The sequence below is a fragment of the Apis mellifera genome, linkage group LG3 (assembly GCF_003254395.2).
Source record: "Apis mellifera strain DH4 linkage group LG3, Amel_HAv3.1, whole genome shotgun sequence".
Lineage (NCBI taxonomy): Eukaryota > Metazoa > Arthropoda > Insecta > Hymenoptera > Apidae > Apis > Apis mellifera.
This window is the reverse complement of record NC_037640.1, coordinates 4,049,957-4,067,071: the sequence shown is the minus strand read 5'-3', so window position 1 is coordinate 4,067,071 and position 17,115 is coordinate 4,049,957. Positions and strand designations below refer to the sequence as shown.

Genomic DNA, 17,115 nt, shown 5'->3' with positions numbered 1-17,115 from the left:
TCCCCTGCAATGTGAAATGATATAAATATAACACGAATATTTAATCGAACAAGAAACGTATAAATGTCGTTTATTAATACGATTCCTGTTTCCTGGGCTATTTAACTTAAAATAAAATATCTTGATAAAAATTTCAATCCAATTTCCATCCCAAATTAAATATAATATCGAGTAAAGATCAAGAGCGCAAATGGTTGTTGCATCGTTTCACAAAATCACTATTCGGATCCAATGAAAGAAACATCGAAAGAGGTGGAATTTAATCGAAATAGATCGAAAAATTTTCCAAGAGTGGACGTACACAAACGTGGCTGGAATTTCCATCTTTTTCCACCCGTCCACGCTAAATAAGAGAAAGAGAGAAGGAGGAGGAGGAGGAATTAAAGTTCTGCGTCGCCTGCACCCTCTTGTATTTACGACGTCACACCTTTAGTTCTAAGCTGAAAGTGTCTTTTCCGCGATTCTCGATGAGAATTTAACCCCTTGCCTCGTGATATCGGGTCACGTTCGCGGACCAAGGAAGGAATTATGATTTTGCCTCGATAAAGGAAAGCAAGTTGGATGTTGAGGATTATGTTGAAGAATGGGAACGCTTGAAAGAAGGCCTTTTTTTCTTGTGAAATATAATATAGTTTATGAGTAGTTTCCTTTTTTTTTTTTGTATTAAAGATTTGGATTTTTTGGATAAGGCAAAAGATGTTTCAGAATAGAGGAAAAAATTTGGTGATACGATTTTTGAAGAGAAGTTGATAGGTTAAAGGAAAAATATATATAAATTGGGGTTATAAGTGGTTGAGTAAAAAGAAAAGGCAAGGGATTGAAGGACACTTAAGATTGCACTTTAATTGGTTAAAGTGATAATTTTTTTTTCTTTTCTTTCGAATAAAAGTTATATAACATTATTTCGTCTTGTTCATTAGAAAACAGGAACATTTGTTGTTCTAACGTCAGTGCAATGTACGATAATGCAATTGTACAGTGATAAGGAAGTAAGGAGTTAAGAGTAGATAGAATAAAATTATTGATGTTACATAGAGGCTTGGAAAGAAACGATTTCCGATTATTCTGTCGAAAATAAAATTGTTGTTACGTTTGATGAAATGGAATTTTTGAAATTGGCGATCGAATGATTGTTGTACAATGGAGGAAAGTAATTAAATAATTATCGTAAAATCGGTTGATCGATTAACATGTATGCGTGATAAAAGAGAAGAGAGAGTGTGTGAGAGATATGAAAAGAGGAAAAATTATCTTTAGAAATTCAAATCTTTCAATAAGAATATTTAATATTTTCCTTTGATTACCAATCAACATGTGATAAGAGAAATAAGAAAATGATATAATTGAATGGTCGAATTTTTAATTAACAAATATTGGTTGTAAACCAATTATCGTGCAATGGAAGAATGAATTAAAGATAGAATTTGAGGATTGGGAGCTGAGAAATGCTATTTAAAAAAAAAAAAAATGTTCTTTCTTGGATTCCTTTCTCAAGATTCTTCAAAATCTTGGATTCTCGAGAATTTTCAGCTCAAAACGAAGAATCGGAAAAAAGGAAAGAAATCGGAAGTCGATGAATGCGTGCGAAAGATTTTTCGTATTAGGGAAGAAAATTTTAATCGATAGCCAATTTTAGTTTAGATAATTTTTCGAGTAGAGAATTTCGCTCGTTAAGAATTTACGAATGCATGAATCTTTTGAATATTGAGGAAGTATGAATGGTGAAAAAGGAAAGAAAAGAGTTTGAAGAGGGTGAAGAATTTTTTCCAAAGAGCCAACAATCTAGAAAATTGTCTCCTTGAGTTGAATCGCGACGAAGGCATTAACCACGCTGCCAAAATACAGAAAGAAAAGAATACATTTACAATTACGTACGTAGGAGTTAATCGATAGATAGGAAAGTAGCGCCGTATCGTGTTCCGATTACTCACAAATCTTGGAAACACAACTTTCTCGCTTGATTTTCTGACGATGAATCGTCGAACGTTTTTTTTTTATTACAAAAAAAGGCTTTGTCAGACAATAAGAACTATCTATCTAAAATTTTGATTTTTCTTCGTGGAGAAAATTATTTTTTAAACGAGGAAAGAAAAAGAAAGATTTTTTTTAGTAATTCTTTGTTTACGTAAGATGGATTCTAAAAGTAGAATTTGTAAATTTTCAAGAGAAAAACGTAATCGAAGAAAAATTCTTAATTCTTTTACTTTTTTTTTTCTTCTTAAATAAATTCAAATTCCTCGAGAAAAAAAGTAGTTTTAAAATTTTAGAATTAAACATCAAAAAAAAATATATATATCTTTCTTACCTCTGATATTTCTAAATCGATTTGTGGGGAATTCGAACGAAAAAAAAAAAAATGTGTTCTCTCCGGCAATTTAGTCGATCATCGTACCTACTTATTTAACGATATTAATACACACTTACAAAGTTACATATATATATATATATATATACACACATATACCAAAAACACGTGGCGAACTGGCTGTGATTATGTTAGTGTTACGAACTCGATAAAATATAATATCGTCGACACGATTAATAATAATGATGAACACGGATATATCTGTAAATACCGACTAATTGGATATAAATATAAATACGATTATATACGCTGTGATTTGATCACGGGCCATATTTAAATGGAGGGGTTTGTCACACCTCTCCAACTGTGTATCAAAACAATCGATTGCCTGCAATAAAGTCGAAATCATACCATGGTTTCTGTAATCCCATTGCCTTTTACCTTTAACAAACGCGTAATGGAACCCTCATGGACCAATTTCATGGTTAATTTCTTATCATTGAATAAATTGAAATTGATCTACCAATTCATCTCACAATTTAGCGATTAATCCCTCCATCTATAATTCTTCTAATATCTTTTATATTATTATCCGAATTTCGATTTTAATGGTAATAAAATTAATAGCAAATAATTCGAAAATTATCGTAATGAAAATCTTTTAAATTTTTAATCTCGAATAGAACAACTGTTCCAAAAAGGAGAGTTGAAGAAGAACTTCAAAGGTAAGATTTTTTGCATGTAAAAAATCGTAGGAGAGAAAGTATAAGATAAGAAAAATAATGAAAATCAATTATTGTTGCACGTTTCATAATTCATTTTCCAAATTTTTAAATTACAAACAATTTTTATGATGCATAAATCCACAAGGATTTCATAAACGAACTTTTATTCTGATTCATTCTCTCCTGAAATACGAGAAAAAAAAAAAGGAGTAACAAAAGAATAATAACCAGCATGAATTCCGTAAACGTTTATTACGACAATCGTACAATAAAACGTATAGTACAAGCCTCTGTGCGGCATTCAGCGCGAATTTACGGCCTTGCTAACGCGATACAGAAACGATTACGCTTACCCGTGATCCATTTCCGGCACGGTGTGTCCCCCTACAACTCTTAAAACGAGGAAAGAAAAACGAGAGGAACGGGGAAAAAGAGGAAAGAGAAGACTTTTCGCCGAGAGGAAAATCGTTCTACTAATCTTCGATTACAATATATCGACTTATTCTTCATTGATTATGTTAAGATTAATTACTGGCTACGCTTACGATCTAAATAATAGCAGTGTGATCATAGCACCACATTGTAAGAATCACAATATTATAATTAATTATATTTACGCAGTATACGGGATCTGGTTGATAAAAAAAAAAAAAAACGACGTACAGGATTAATCTGGATGTATCTATGGAGGACGCGATGCCACTGATACGCATTATGAGATTGAAATAAATAGAATTATTCATGGCAATTGTTCCGAGACGTAAATTTTCCTATATCGAATTTTTATTTTATCGAAGGATGAATTTATTTAAATCGAGTTCAGAGAGTTTCGAATCGGTTGGTAAGATTGATATAAGTAACCATCCTTTCAGAAATAACTATATCTATCGCTTGAAAGCACATTAAATCGTATTAAAATTATGAAAATTTTAAATCGCTATAATTTTGAAGATAATGATTTCCGATCAATAAACGAAACATCGTTTGGAAACGTGGAACCTTCCCCTTTAAAATGCTTTTTAATTTATCTCGATACGACTTCCGGTTCCCGAGATATCGTCGTGTAAAGAAAAAGGTAATTTTCGATTTTCTGTTACCTTCGTCTTCGTCTCATACTCAGAACTCTCGCTTCACGCCTCGTTTCACTGACCTATCCCAAACTCCAAACAAATAATAGATGCGATTCCTGGAAAAAATATAGGTCACTGTGCCACGAACACATCCGTTTTTACATTGGCTTAAATACAAACATTATGGATACTTTGAGTTCTTATATCTCGGCAACCGATCGAGATTTTTGGACGAATCAAAAAGCAAATTCAATGGCACGGTTTCCTCTATTTTTTGAATGCGTTTCGATAATAAAATTTTTAATTTCTTCTCATACTTTTTATATAAATATTTCACTAAATAAGTCACTCTTTGATGAAATGCAGATCTTATTCTTGTAATATAAAATATATGGGAACGTAATTTAAGTTTTATACAATATAATATATTTCATAATAGGTTTCGTTTCTTTTCGATAAAAATTTGTAATTGGAAAAAAAAAATTGTAACGATTTTATTTCATGAAATATTACAAGATGAAAAATCCAACAGAATCTAGTGAACGGTTTAATAGCTTTATCGTGCGCCACTTAATCAAATGAACTAAATCGCGCGAATAAATCAAAACGAAACACCGGCCAATAGCAGGTTAATTCCTAAAGCAGAGGGACGGGGCTCGAAGTGGCAATTTCTGCCTTTATCCACTTATTCTTGGGGAACATGGAACTGCTATCCTTCATAATTACATCCTGATCGATCTTTGCAAATCTTGTGGATTTTTTCCAGACAACCAAAAGCTTAATAAGAATTAACGGTGAAAAAATGTCCCATCTTCTTTCATTCTTTGGAGGAATTTTTGCCATAAAATGTAATTGAAAAGGATAAAAATTTATATAGATGATCGTGCAAAGTTTTAGCAGATATAAATTTGAAATTGAAAAATCATTTTCTCTGAATCCTCAATGATAATTGATAGAAATAATTTCACAATCGAGGATAATTGGAATATTGATAAAAAAAAATCTATAAGAGATCAAAGATTTTGTTATAATATTTAATTAACTATATTGTTATAAGATTAATTAATTTTGATATATAATTGAGACCAAATTTCCACGCACAAATCCTAATTAAGAATATTTTACTTAGAAATATTATGATTGCATAGTTCTGAAATTATAACGATGGAAGAGGAATTTAGAATCTCGGAACGTGCCTGAAAATCTTGTCAACTGCTTAAGAATTTCCTTCGTGGCATCACCCTCCAACAAGCTAATTCGCTGAACGAAACAGATTCGAGGAATTAACACATTCACTCCACTCAATCTAAATATAAAACCTTCTTTTGTTTGATAAATATGCTTGGTCGTGAAAATTAATAAAAAAAAATAATAATAATAAAATGCAATACTATTAATCAAATTTAAATTTAAGATTGGAATTTAATTCAAAAAATTAAATAAAAACATGATACCCAATCGTATAGTTTAAATGATAAATGATGTGCAAGTGTCAGAAAAAGAAAAATTTTATTTTTTTTAAGAGGAAAAATGATACAATGAGTTTTCCTTTAATAATTTCCTATTTATCCTGAAAATCTTTATATCTGACATTTACATAATTTACCATTTCAACACAATAACCATAAAAGATTATTCCAAACTTATTCTTTCACTTACCTTCTTCCAATTTTCCAATTCTTCCAAATTCTTTCAGACAAAGTATTAATCAACACATTAGAGTTATAATACAATATACCAGCACTCTATCTAAGGATCCATTCAATTCTAAATCGTTAGAGATCGTCAATCAATTATCTCAAGATTTTCCTCCGGAAACGCATCGAGCAGCAGTGAATCTATTAACTCGAACGAACCTAATTGCAAGGAAAACAGGTTGCCCGAGCACGGGCAACCTCGATCAACACTTGAGCTGCTTACACTGCACCCCAATCTCCGTGCACCTGCACTCCAAACAAGGTCCAGACAGCTCGGTGATGATCCTTCCAACACGGTACATTCTTCCATAGATATTACATCCAGCCAGTTTCAACAGACTCGTCACAGACATTGGAATTTCGTTCTCTATAATTTTCGTTACACTCTCTGTGGAATCTTCCATCTTTTCACTAGCCTTGGAAGACTTATTTTCCTCTTCTGGCTTCTGATTGACGATGGTAGTCGACCTACTAGTCGTCGATACTTCTTTTGTTTTCGTATCTTTGCTACTCTGATCGTTAGGATCCTCTAAATCTAGATCAGAAGATTCAGAAGAACTGCTGGTAGTAGAATAAAATTTAGAATCGTTCACTTTTACAAATATCTCTCCAACCTTGGCATCCGTTGAAATATTAATATCATCAATTTTAGAAACATTAGATTTGACAGAAGTAGACTTTGTTGCATTGATACAGGGAAGTGTGTCATTTTCTTGTTTCTTGACACTGTGATCTATCATCAGAGAGCCAATTCTTTGAGGAATTGTCTCAGAAATGTGATTCAAAGTCTGATCAGCTTCTTTAAGATTGTAATTTGATGAAATCTCTTGTTGTATAAGACCTTCTTGGCCCAGATTGTATTTATTTTTGGAGATCAATCGGTTTGGATCTTCTTCCGGTCTGTAAGGTAGACGCAGGAGAGGAAATTTATTTATGAAATCGAAATTAGGTTGCAGAGGCTTCATTTCTCCGATCAGGGATGGCAGATCAGGAGCTGGCTCGGTCTTAATCACATCGCGGAACGGATCTGGTGATACTATTGGCTGATGAAGTGAAGGTGCTGTAGCATCTGCTCGGTCCAACACTACCGTTGGTGATTCGTCTGCCTCCACTGAAATTATTTTGAAATTTTAAAGTGAAGATGGCATAATTGATGGCATAATGTTTGATGTATAGTTTTGTATTTAATATAATTTGAATTCCTTTGCAAAATATGATTCAATATCAATTGAAGTATACTTTCATAAGTATTTTTAATCAATTTAATATTTCTAAATTTTTAAATATACTAAATATAAAAAAGTATGTAAATTAAAAAAAGTATGTAAATTATACTTTGCATAATTACATACAATATCTTACTAGCAAATATGTTCAACTTAAAAATTTTAAAAAGTGTTTAAACACATGCAACAATAATCTTCAAATTACAATTTAATATTAAAATTTTGCTGCTTTCTTTTTAAATAATCTGTGTAAAGTTTCTTATACCGCAGACGATTTTTCCGCAACACGTCTCGTCGGTGTTGATCCTCCTACATCCGATCTTGAGGAGCGGACACTTTTCCGAGGAGCACATCACCTCGCCTAGGTAGCACATGCAAATCACGCAGATACTGCTGCTCGGCAAAATCTCTCCGTGACGGTACTCCATATTCTCGAAGAGACAGTTGTTGGCTGAGATTTATGAAACAAAAGCATAGAATTTTGTTGATCTTGCAAGCTTCGAAAATTCTTTTGAATTTTAAATTTAGCTTCAAATTATAATTCAGCAATCTATAACTAAAATTTTTCCCAACTTGCACTAATATGTATTAATTTTCGAGCCACGTGATATCATGAAGAGTTGACAATGCATTTAACGGTGTGAAAATATGGTGTAACAAGGAAATATTGAATTCAAGGAAAAAATGGAAAGAAATATATATTCTTTACCATCGCTTTTACGATGAGGATTCGTGATTGGCGCCGGAACCACAGTGACGCCTGTTCCGATTTCCAGATTCAAGTCGGTAGAATGATAAGAAGGATCGAAATAGGGCGGTTCTCTTGGTACGAATCCACCTGAAATAAGAAAAATAAATTAGGTTAGAAAAATAATATTAATTCTAATATCATAAATTTCAAATCAATTATTTATTTCTCTAGTATCATAATATCAAAGATAATAAAAAAGAAAATAATATAAAATAAAGAATAATGCTAATAAATTTCCTGATCTATTATTAAAAAATAATTCAAAATTAATGGAATAAAATTTCTATTATAAATAATTATTCAACTTCAATAATAATGTATGTAATGTAATGTTTAAATGTATATAATACTCACATATACATATAATAATTAAATCAGCAAATGATATATTGATTATGAAATTGTTAAATGATTCATTAAATGATAGTGATACTTATATATACTTCCAATTATTTTGTAATACAATAAAAATAAAAAGAAAATAGAAACCAAATTTTTTTAAAACAATGAGTTAAAGGATTATTAATAACTTTTCGCTTCTCGATCAAGCAATCTATAAGAAAATCAATGGAACCTGGAAAAAATAAAAAACAATAAATAAGGAGAAAGAAAAATATATAAAAGCGAGATTTCTCGAGAATGTCACCTAACGAGAAATCTTGATTTACGAAAGGGCGTAAAACGCGAACGAGCGGCTGCTGAATGTATCAGTGAAACGAGTTTAAAATACGACCTACCTTCAGTCTCCACAGGCGGGCTGAATCTGTTTTCCTGAGTGGCGATATCGTAAAATCCTGAGGTGTCTGTGGGCCGTAGCTCTGGAGGAACCACCACCGAACCGGAAGGATATCCGGTGACCGAGGATGGAACTGCCTTGTCTTTTACAAGCGCATCTGCCGCCACGAACGGAATTATCCTGTATTCAAATGCATAAATTCGATATTTTTTATTTTTTTCAGACTTCATTTGTTTATTTTTTGCAATTTCAAAGTTCGTTCGTTGTGTTTTCTTATACAAGATTGATAATATGAAAATATTTGCTACTTTTTAGGTTAATATTTTCATACATTTCATATTTATCTTTCTTATTCATTTATTGATTTATTATTTCTAAAAAAGAATTTAGAAAAATTATGTATTTGTAATAAATCTTTTTACGAATCAATAGCAATTGAATAATAGCATTATAAATCGAGTCGATATATTTATGTTCATAAGCAAGCACAATTTCTTTCGATTTCTTTTCAATCTTATCAAAATACTTCGAGATGGGCATTTTTAATTAAATAATTATCACTTCACTTTCATCACATCACTTTCACTATAAAACGTATCTCCTGTTAGAAGGAAGAAAGAAAAATCCTATGCAATCCAAGATAACAACTTAACCTAAAAAACAACTTAACATAAAATTTTAAATTTCTATAAAATATCTCAATTCTCTTTGAATTATTATCAATTCTTTTTCTTTTGATAAGAAAATAATTAAAAAATAAATTTTGAATAAATTTTTTCAATCTAATTGTATAGTTCCAGTAACATGATTAACCGCATAGTATTTACCTTACCTGACATTCGGTAACGATGGCGGCAATGTTGGTTCGCTGTAGTCGTAATCATAATCCTCGCCCTTTTCACGGTGAGTGATGTTTAGGATAGCCTCAACGTCCGGCGGAATCGACCTAATCGGGTTGATCGTCACACCCTGTATGTGACTGACCGAGACGTTCGTTTTCACAGTCACGTTCATCACCAGGATGTCGTCTGGCATTAACACGGTGGATGATGTTCTGGTAACTGTCCCTTTGCCCATCGATTCCGTGGTCTCCACCGTTTCCGCCTAATGGCAACAGGTTATGTAGTTCAGCCTCGACTTGTGAATTGATATCGACTGTTCGGATAAACTCGACGTTAATTGATCGATGGCAAGGTTACGAAAAGTCAAAGATGAATGACGTGTTTAATATCGTGAAAGATCGATCTTTTTCTATCTTATCCTTTATTTATTTTTAGTTAGTTAGTTGTTAGTTGTTTCCACTAATTTTTTAATATTTATATCAATGTTTACTAAACTTTTTTAAAGTCTTTCTTCTTACAAATATGCAAAAATGATCTAGACTATGGGGAATAGAAAAAAATTATTCTTATCCTTTCTTATTGACTCTTTTTGCTTTTATATTTTTTATTTCTTTTAAATGAATTTTATCCTAAATAATTAATTGTGATTAATTATAATGAAAACAAGCTTCTTTGAAAAGAGTAAAAAATAAATGAAGCCTTATTTCTTTGAGGCATTAATTTGTAATTTTTTTGTAATACTACAAGATTTTATTTTCAAGAAAATCTAATTTCCTATGAACTTTTTATATTTTCTTATAAAAATTTATATTCAATTACTTTATATTATATTACAATCAAACTATTTTTTAACTTATGAAGACTATAAACCTAAAATCATGATTTTTATATTATATAATATTACATAATCATGTAAATCTCACGACAATATAGACTTTTCAATTCAATTGCACTAATTAAAATCATATCATCTTCTCACAATGAAATACAAATTATCTACAAGAACAACATTTTCCAAGCGATTGAGCCAAGAGAATCTCGCCCGTATCCTCTTGAGAATCCTCGATTTATTTGTAATCCTCGAGCAATTTGTTTGCACACTAACCGTCGAGTTGGCGTGCTCGAAATCCTGCTCGAAATCTCCGCTCGTCGTCGATGTCGTATTCTTGTTCCTCACAGTCACGTTGTGCATCTTCTCTTCCTCCAATCCCTGCATTTTCGTCACTGTATCGTTTCCATTCGCTTCTGGTAACAAGGTGGTCAATTCAGTAGTCGTAGTCGTGATCGTGGTGGTCGTTGTGTCGTCCGTCGACGACAGATCTTCGATCACGGTGATCGTTGTCGATTCGACGATACTGTTCGTCGAGAAAATCGTTGATGAATCGTTCAAATCGTCATCTCTGATCGACGAAGTTGAATCTATAGTAGTCGAATCAATAACCGTCGTTGACTGTAAAATGACATGTAATTGATTTTGAAATTTTTATTTGATTTAATGGTTGATATGTAATTTTTAAATTGATATATTGAATTTTCACGAGTACAAAATGGCTGAATTGATTGCAAGTGATGTACGATTGATTTTGAAATTTTCATTCGGAAAATTTAATTAGAAAGAGATTTAATATATAATAATTTAAAATTGGGAGAAAAAAGATCTAGTATAAAAATTTATTGAAATTAAATTTTTAAAATTGAAATAAAATTGTAGAAGATTTTTATCAAATTGATGATAACCTAAAACAGTCTTGAAAAATCTAAAGGACATATCTTCTTATCTATAAAGCGCATATTTCACGAAATTTTCAATTCAAAAATTACCTCGTCAACAGCAGCAGGAGTGGTAGTGGCAATTTCTGGATTAGATTTCACGTAGTCTACTGTCTCGAGGATCTCATTGTCCATGATGTCTGTCTCGAAGGTGGACGGCCAGGATGTGGAATCGGTCACTATTGAAGATTCCTCCACGAGTTCCTTCGTACTGGAATCGATCCGTTCCTCGACCACTCGATGACCTCGTCCCTCCACCGGAGGATTTGTTATTTGATCGACTGCCGGCTATTTGGAATATTTATCATTATTATAGATTTCATTTATTTAGATTTATGATAGATAATCGAAAATAGTTAAGATACTTGAGATACATGATTTAATCATTAATTTTTTTATAAATATCGTATTGTATTCTTAAAAAATTAGAAATTATATTATATATTCTATTAAAATCCTATTATTAAAATCATAAAATTGAGAAAAATTTTAAAAGAATTAAAATTCAACGTTATAATTACCATCTTCCTTCAAATCTTATTAATACATTAACAATCGTAATATAACTTCTCTACCACAATATCAAAACTTCACCAAAATTTACAAATTAAGTATACAAAATGATAATCGATAATATTTTATATTAGAGACATGATCAAAATTATTTTTAAATAGATCATGTAACAACGAGTCTCAGTTCTACTTGTCGTCCATTGTCATAAAAGATGACCAGTTTCGTTCGCGCCCTCTGTCGTGTGATTTACAAGCCTAGTGGAATTTAATTAATGCAAACCCGCCGGAATGGGTGCCATGTCAGTTAGATGTTTAACTTAGTTAGTTGAGGAACGCAGCGCGATGCATTCCTCGTACATAGATACGGGTACTCAACCGATCGGTCCTGTTCCTCGTATTTGTTACTCAGCTGTTACTGTTCGAAACAATTATACGGTCATTTGTCTCGATGATTTTGTCGCTTAATGTTCGACGCTTTGGGAAATGTTCGTGATATTGGAAGATGGATTAGCCCGATCTAACACTTCTTGCGCTCGAATATTTGTAATTAAAAGGATATTATAGTCGTGATTAAAACGTGTGTTAAAATTTGCAAGCCGTTAATTGGATGAAGAGAAAAAGAAGATAATGATGTTTTGGTAATTTTTATTTTAATCTTTCTCGAATATTATATTGCGAATAAAAAAAAAATTCTACATGGAAATTTACTTAAACTGTAGATTTATAATAAAATGAAATGATAATATTGACTGTTAAAAAAGGTAATAAAAATTCAGAATCGAAAAAAATTTAAAAACGTTATTTTAATCTCTTTGCATTCGCAATATCGATTTTATGAATGAGATATTAAAATATAAATATAGAATTATGTAAATATTGTATAATATTCAATATTTATATACACATTTTAAATATTTTACATTTACATTAGTGAACATTATTAAAAATATTATTAAAAATAAAAGTTTTAAAAATCTTTCTTGAAATTAAACATATTCAGTAACAATAAAATAAAAAAATATCCCTATGATATTATTTACTAAATAAAAATCTTTTACTCATCTAGTATTTTTTTTTTTTTTTTTAATAAAAGATAACCTTAAATTATCTAAAATGGTTCGTTCAAAGGAAAGATTTAAAAATTTATCTCAACTATAATATAGTAAAAAGAAATATGAAAATGTAACAAAGAAAATTAGAATATTTTAGTAAAAGGATTTAAAATTGAAAAATAAATGAGAAACGTACAAAGAAATTGGTCTCCTTGCGAAACTTGGCGTAGTCCTTGCTGATGAACGCGTACGAGGCGTAGTTCTGGGTGGCCTTAACCTCGATGCTACCGCCTTGAACGTTTAATCTGTCAGTTTCTTATGGCATTCGGGCTAAAACACCTAGGTGGTAATCAGGGTTGTGAAAGAGCACAGGGTTTTTGCTGGGCGCCCCATCCGGCTTGTGTGTTTCCGCCTTTTCTTTTACCGACTTGCCCTAACAAGGAGAACCGAAAGGAAATTGGAACGATCGTTTGCCTCCTGTGCTCCTGCTTAAAGTCGGATCGATGGAAGCGCTACGAGAATTTTTGAGACTAATAAGATTTCTTCCTTCGTTATAAAGTTTATAAACTAGACTTTATAAACGATAAATATTTAATCTCGTTTTTAATCTTATGAAAATTTATAATTTTGTTTTATATCAGTTATTTTAATAAATAACTGTTTTATTATTATACATGACGACTTTTGGAAAATTGAAGAAATTTGTTGGAATTATTAAAGAAATTATTCGCTATTAAAATATATAAAAATTTTGAAGAAGAATAAGATTTCTTCTTTAGTTAATTTCCGAGATTCGGAGTAGCGATAAATATTTATTTCGAATATAATTTTTTCAGAATCATTTCGAATTGAAATTTTTTTCTTTCGTACGTAATTTTAAATTTTATATATATATACCATTAATATTTCATAATTAAGAAAAATTTTATTTTTAAAAGAATATTAGAGAAGGAAAAATTTTTAAAAATTAAGAGAGGTTGAGATAAAAATTCCAAATCCTTACGGGAACCACAAAATCACCGAGGATATTATCCTTTTCACGGAATCCGGATACTCAACGGAGCATTCAAATTTAATGATTTTCCACGCGATTCCACGCTTCCTGCGCGATTTCCTAATTCAATCCAACTTCCGCTATGCCGTGACGTTTTCAATCTTACGAGATTAGAATTGGAATTTTTTTTTTTCTTAATAAAAATTTAATTCCTTTTGGAAAATTTGTTCGCGGAATAAAATCTTTGTGTAAATCTTGAATCTCGTTGATGTATTAATAATACGATACGATTCGGTTCGAAAGTAATAATAAAAAAAAAAAAAAAAAATATTGAAAGCTTTTCATATTTTTTCACTCAGTGACCCGTTATCCATCGCAGATTCTCATTCAGCATCCTAACTTGATCCAAAACTTATTCGTTCATGCCCCCGATTCCCCCGTTAAAAAATTCATTCAATACCTCCCGAGAAATCCTCCAACTTCAACTTCAATATCTTCGTCGTAACAAACCATCGATTTCATATTCCATCTTCGCATACTTTTACTGAAACTTCGAATTTCAATTCTGAAGATGCCAATAATATCTAGATATCAATCTCAATGAGTATCTCTTTAATTGATTAAAAATCTGATTTCATTTATATATTTAATTTATGGAGAAATGTTTTCCAATTCTTGAACTTTATGCCTCGAAAAAAATTCACGATATTCAAAATAAGCTAATTAAAACAAAACCAAATAAATGGATAAATGATCCTTGATCCTTTAATCTTTTTTAAAACTCTTAAAATATATAAATATCATCTATCATCTATCATTATCTACCTATTTTATTATTATAATTCAATATTTAAGAAAATTTCTATAATTTCAATCCTTGTGTTAAATTTCGAAAAAAAGTTTCGATAAGAAAATAATTCCACGGCTCGAATATAATCGAGGAGGCGGAAAACACACAATCCAAGGGTGGGCCAAGTCGGGTGAAAGGCGAAATCGTGGCAACCCTGATGCGAAGGCATTGCGACTCACTGCAGTTGTAGGTGGACGGACAGCAGTGTCCCTCGCGTACGATCGGGCTGCAGCCTTGAAGAGGAGGCGCGCAAGCGAGGGGAACGCAACGTATCGCGCCCATGGCGCAGAAACAGTTGTCACAGGCGGCCTTCCACTCGATGTCCCGTACCATCTCGCCCTCCTCGTACATCCTCGACCCCACGCGGCACCCTACGGAATGGAAATTCGGTCAGTTCCAAAGATTCAACCCTTCCTCGAGTAGTAATTTTGAACAGAATAATTCTAGAGATTTAATTCTTTACAGGATGATCAATATCTTTGCATATAGATAATCTTAAATTGTTTTTAAAGAAGAATATTTGTCCGATTTATCTCTATAAGCGTAGAGATTATTTATTATTGGTTACTTTTCGTTAACTCTAGTTACTCTAGTTATTTTATAATCGAAGTTATCATCCGTCGATAAGATATATAAAATTAAAATAAAATATTCCAAATATATTCTATCTCTTCCTTGTACACTTTCAAAAGCCTGATAATCCATTAATTTAACTTTCCAATCGTATCTTCAACTACGAGCGAAACAACTTTCTTGGCAATAGAATCTGCGAAATCTGTTCACCGGAAATCGTCATAAACCAATGGAAGCCAATTTCCTCGCGACCTCGCTATTCGACCCGGAGGAATAAAAAGGAACTCGATCGATTCTTCTTCCCTCGAATTCTATCTCTCGAGAACGTCACTCGAGGACGTTATTAGACGATTACTGCGTCGATCGGTGACGCAAAGGGGGAACAATGGGAGAGCCCGTTGCACTCGATCGTTATTCAATGTTTTCACGGACGGGCTTCCGGTTGGCGGTGACTCGGTGAAGCCGAGGAGGAAGGCCAGTTTCGTGGATAGTTTCCGGGGAAACTGGCGCGTGGGATTAAGTCAGCGGTCGGAGAGGACTTCTAATGGGGTGGAAACGAGGCTTTAGAGGGAGGTTTAAGTTTCAAGTGGTCATGTGTAACCGGCCATTAAACGGACAATCAACGTCCGAGAATGTTGGTCCCTTGACGAGGCAGCGAAAAGTTTGCTTTGATCGATTAAAGCGATATATTAACGAAAGGAAACGATAATTGGATGAATATTATTCCAATTTTTCCCTCGTTTCTATCCTTTCCTTCTTTTTTTATCTAATAGTAAAATCAAATCACTTCAGCATCCCTAAAATTTACAACGTCTTAAAAGTTTTACTTTTACTTTTTTTTTTTTTTTTTCACACGAATATTCCTCGCTATTAGAAAAATAATCTCGATTTTTCTCGTGCCATCTCAATGCATACGTAGCGCGCGTGTATATATACGTGGGTGTTGAAAGGAACCGTTTTAATGCAATAAAAGCACGGCGTGCACGTCGACGGTACGTTATCCCGTGACATTCCCTCGCTTCGGAAAGATTTCCACGGAGGCAGGGGCCGTCGTTCCTCCGCTCGTTCACTTAACGCCCAGTTTCATTCAATTTTACGACGGCGGCCCCTTTTCTTCCGTGGAAATGAGAAATCATGTTCCCCGGCAAATCTGACGCGTGAAACGGCGACGTCGAGCATTTGTTTTACTTCCGTGAATTTTCGTTTTCGACGCTACCCCCGAGTTACTTAGAACTGACGTTTTTATCTCCTTAACTTTTCTTCTCCTTTTTTTTTCTTTTTTTTTTTAAAAAAAGTCTTTCCACGCATCTTTATTTTTGTAACTCTACGATTGTTTCTTAATCGAAGAAATTATCTAAATCTAGGATATTTGTATCGTTGATGATGCTGACTGACTTTTATTTTTTTTTTTTTTTTTTTTTTTGGAAGATAAATTCGTAAGTAATACTGTAAAGTTGATGATAATATTCAAAATAAAACTTTAAATTTTGATTTATTTGTTACAATTGAAACAAATAATTTAGAAATAAATCTAAATTATTTTTATACTTCAATAAAACGATTCAGTATATTCAATAAAAGAACAATAATATTTTCATTGTTTTTCGAAATATTTAAAATATTCTATAAAAAAAAATTATTAAACTACAAAAAACTACGAAAATTGATAATATTAAAGAGTACAGTAAAAATGCCCTCAAAAAAATTGATCGATTGTGATATTCCTTGACTCATACGTAGCACGATGAATTTTTAAAAAAAGAAACATTCGATTAAAAAACAACGTATAGCGTATCGAGCAGGAAAAAAAAAAAAGAAGGGAAGAAGGAAAGTAAGGAATTCTTAAAAGGTGCTTTGTAAGGATAATTAGATGGTACTCGGCGCGCGATAAAGCCGAGCACAATTTAAAAGGATTAAAGTTGGCCATGCAGCTGATTTTGTGCCGCGATGCGATTTTTCCTCATAAGCCGAGCTTAAATTTAAACTCGGCCAGCAAGGGTGGAAGGGAAAG

The 17,115-nt window shown here is 32.2% G+C and overlaps 1 protein-coding gene across 2 annotated transcripts in view; it reads right to left on the bottom strand.

Moving 5' to 3' along the window:
• Positions 1 to 5,620: 5,620 nt before the first annotated feature.
• LOC102656822 overlaps positions 5,621 to 17,115 on the bottom strand; it is a 46,893-nt gene continuing 35,398 nt past the window's right edge. For both annotated transcript variants that reach the window (XM_026439606.1, XM_006559731.3), the window contains exons 10-18: positions 14,711 to 14,902; positions 12,884 to 12,978; positions 11,174 to 11,410; positions 10,458 to 10,802; positions 9,343 to 9,614; positions 8,512 to 8,690; positions 7,733 to 7,861; positions 7,289 to 7,474; positions 5,621 to 6,908 (exon numbers count right to left, since the gene is read on the bottom strand). In XM_026439606.1, coding sequence (XP_026295391.1) covers positions 6,001 to 6,908; positions 7,289 to 7,474; positions 7,733 to 7,861; positions 8,512 to 8,690; positions 9,343 to 9,614; positions 10,458 to 10,802; positions 11,174 to 11,410; positions 12,884 to 12,978; positions 14,711 to 14,902 — 2,543 coding nt within the window. In that variant the 3' untranslated portion in view covers positions 5,621 to 6,000. The remainder of the gene's footprint in view (positions 6,909 to 7,288; positions 7,475 to 7,732; positions 7,862 to 8,511; positions 8,691 to 9,342; positions 9,615 to 10,457; positions 10,803 to 11,173; positions 11,411 to 12,883; positions 12,979 to 14,710; positions 14,903 to 17,115) is intronic.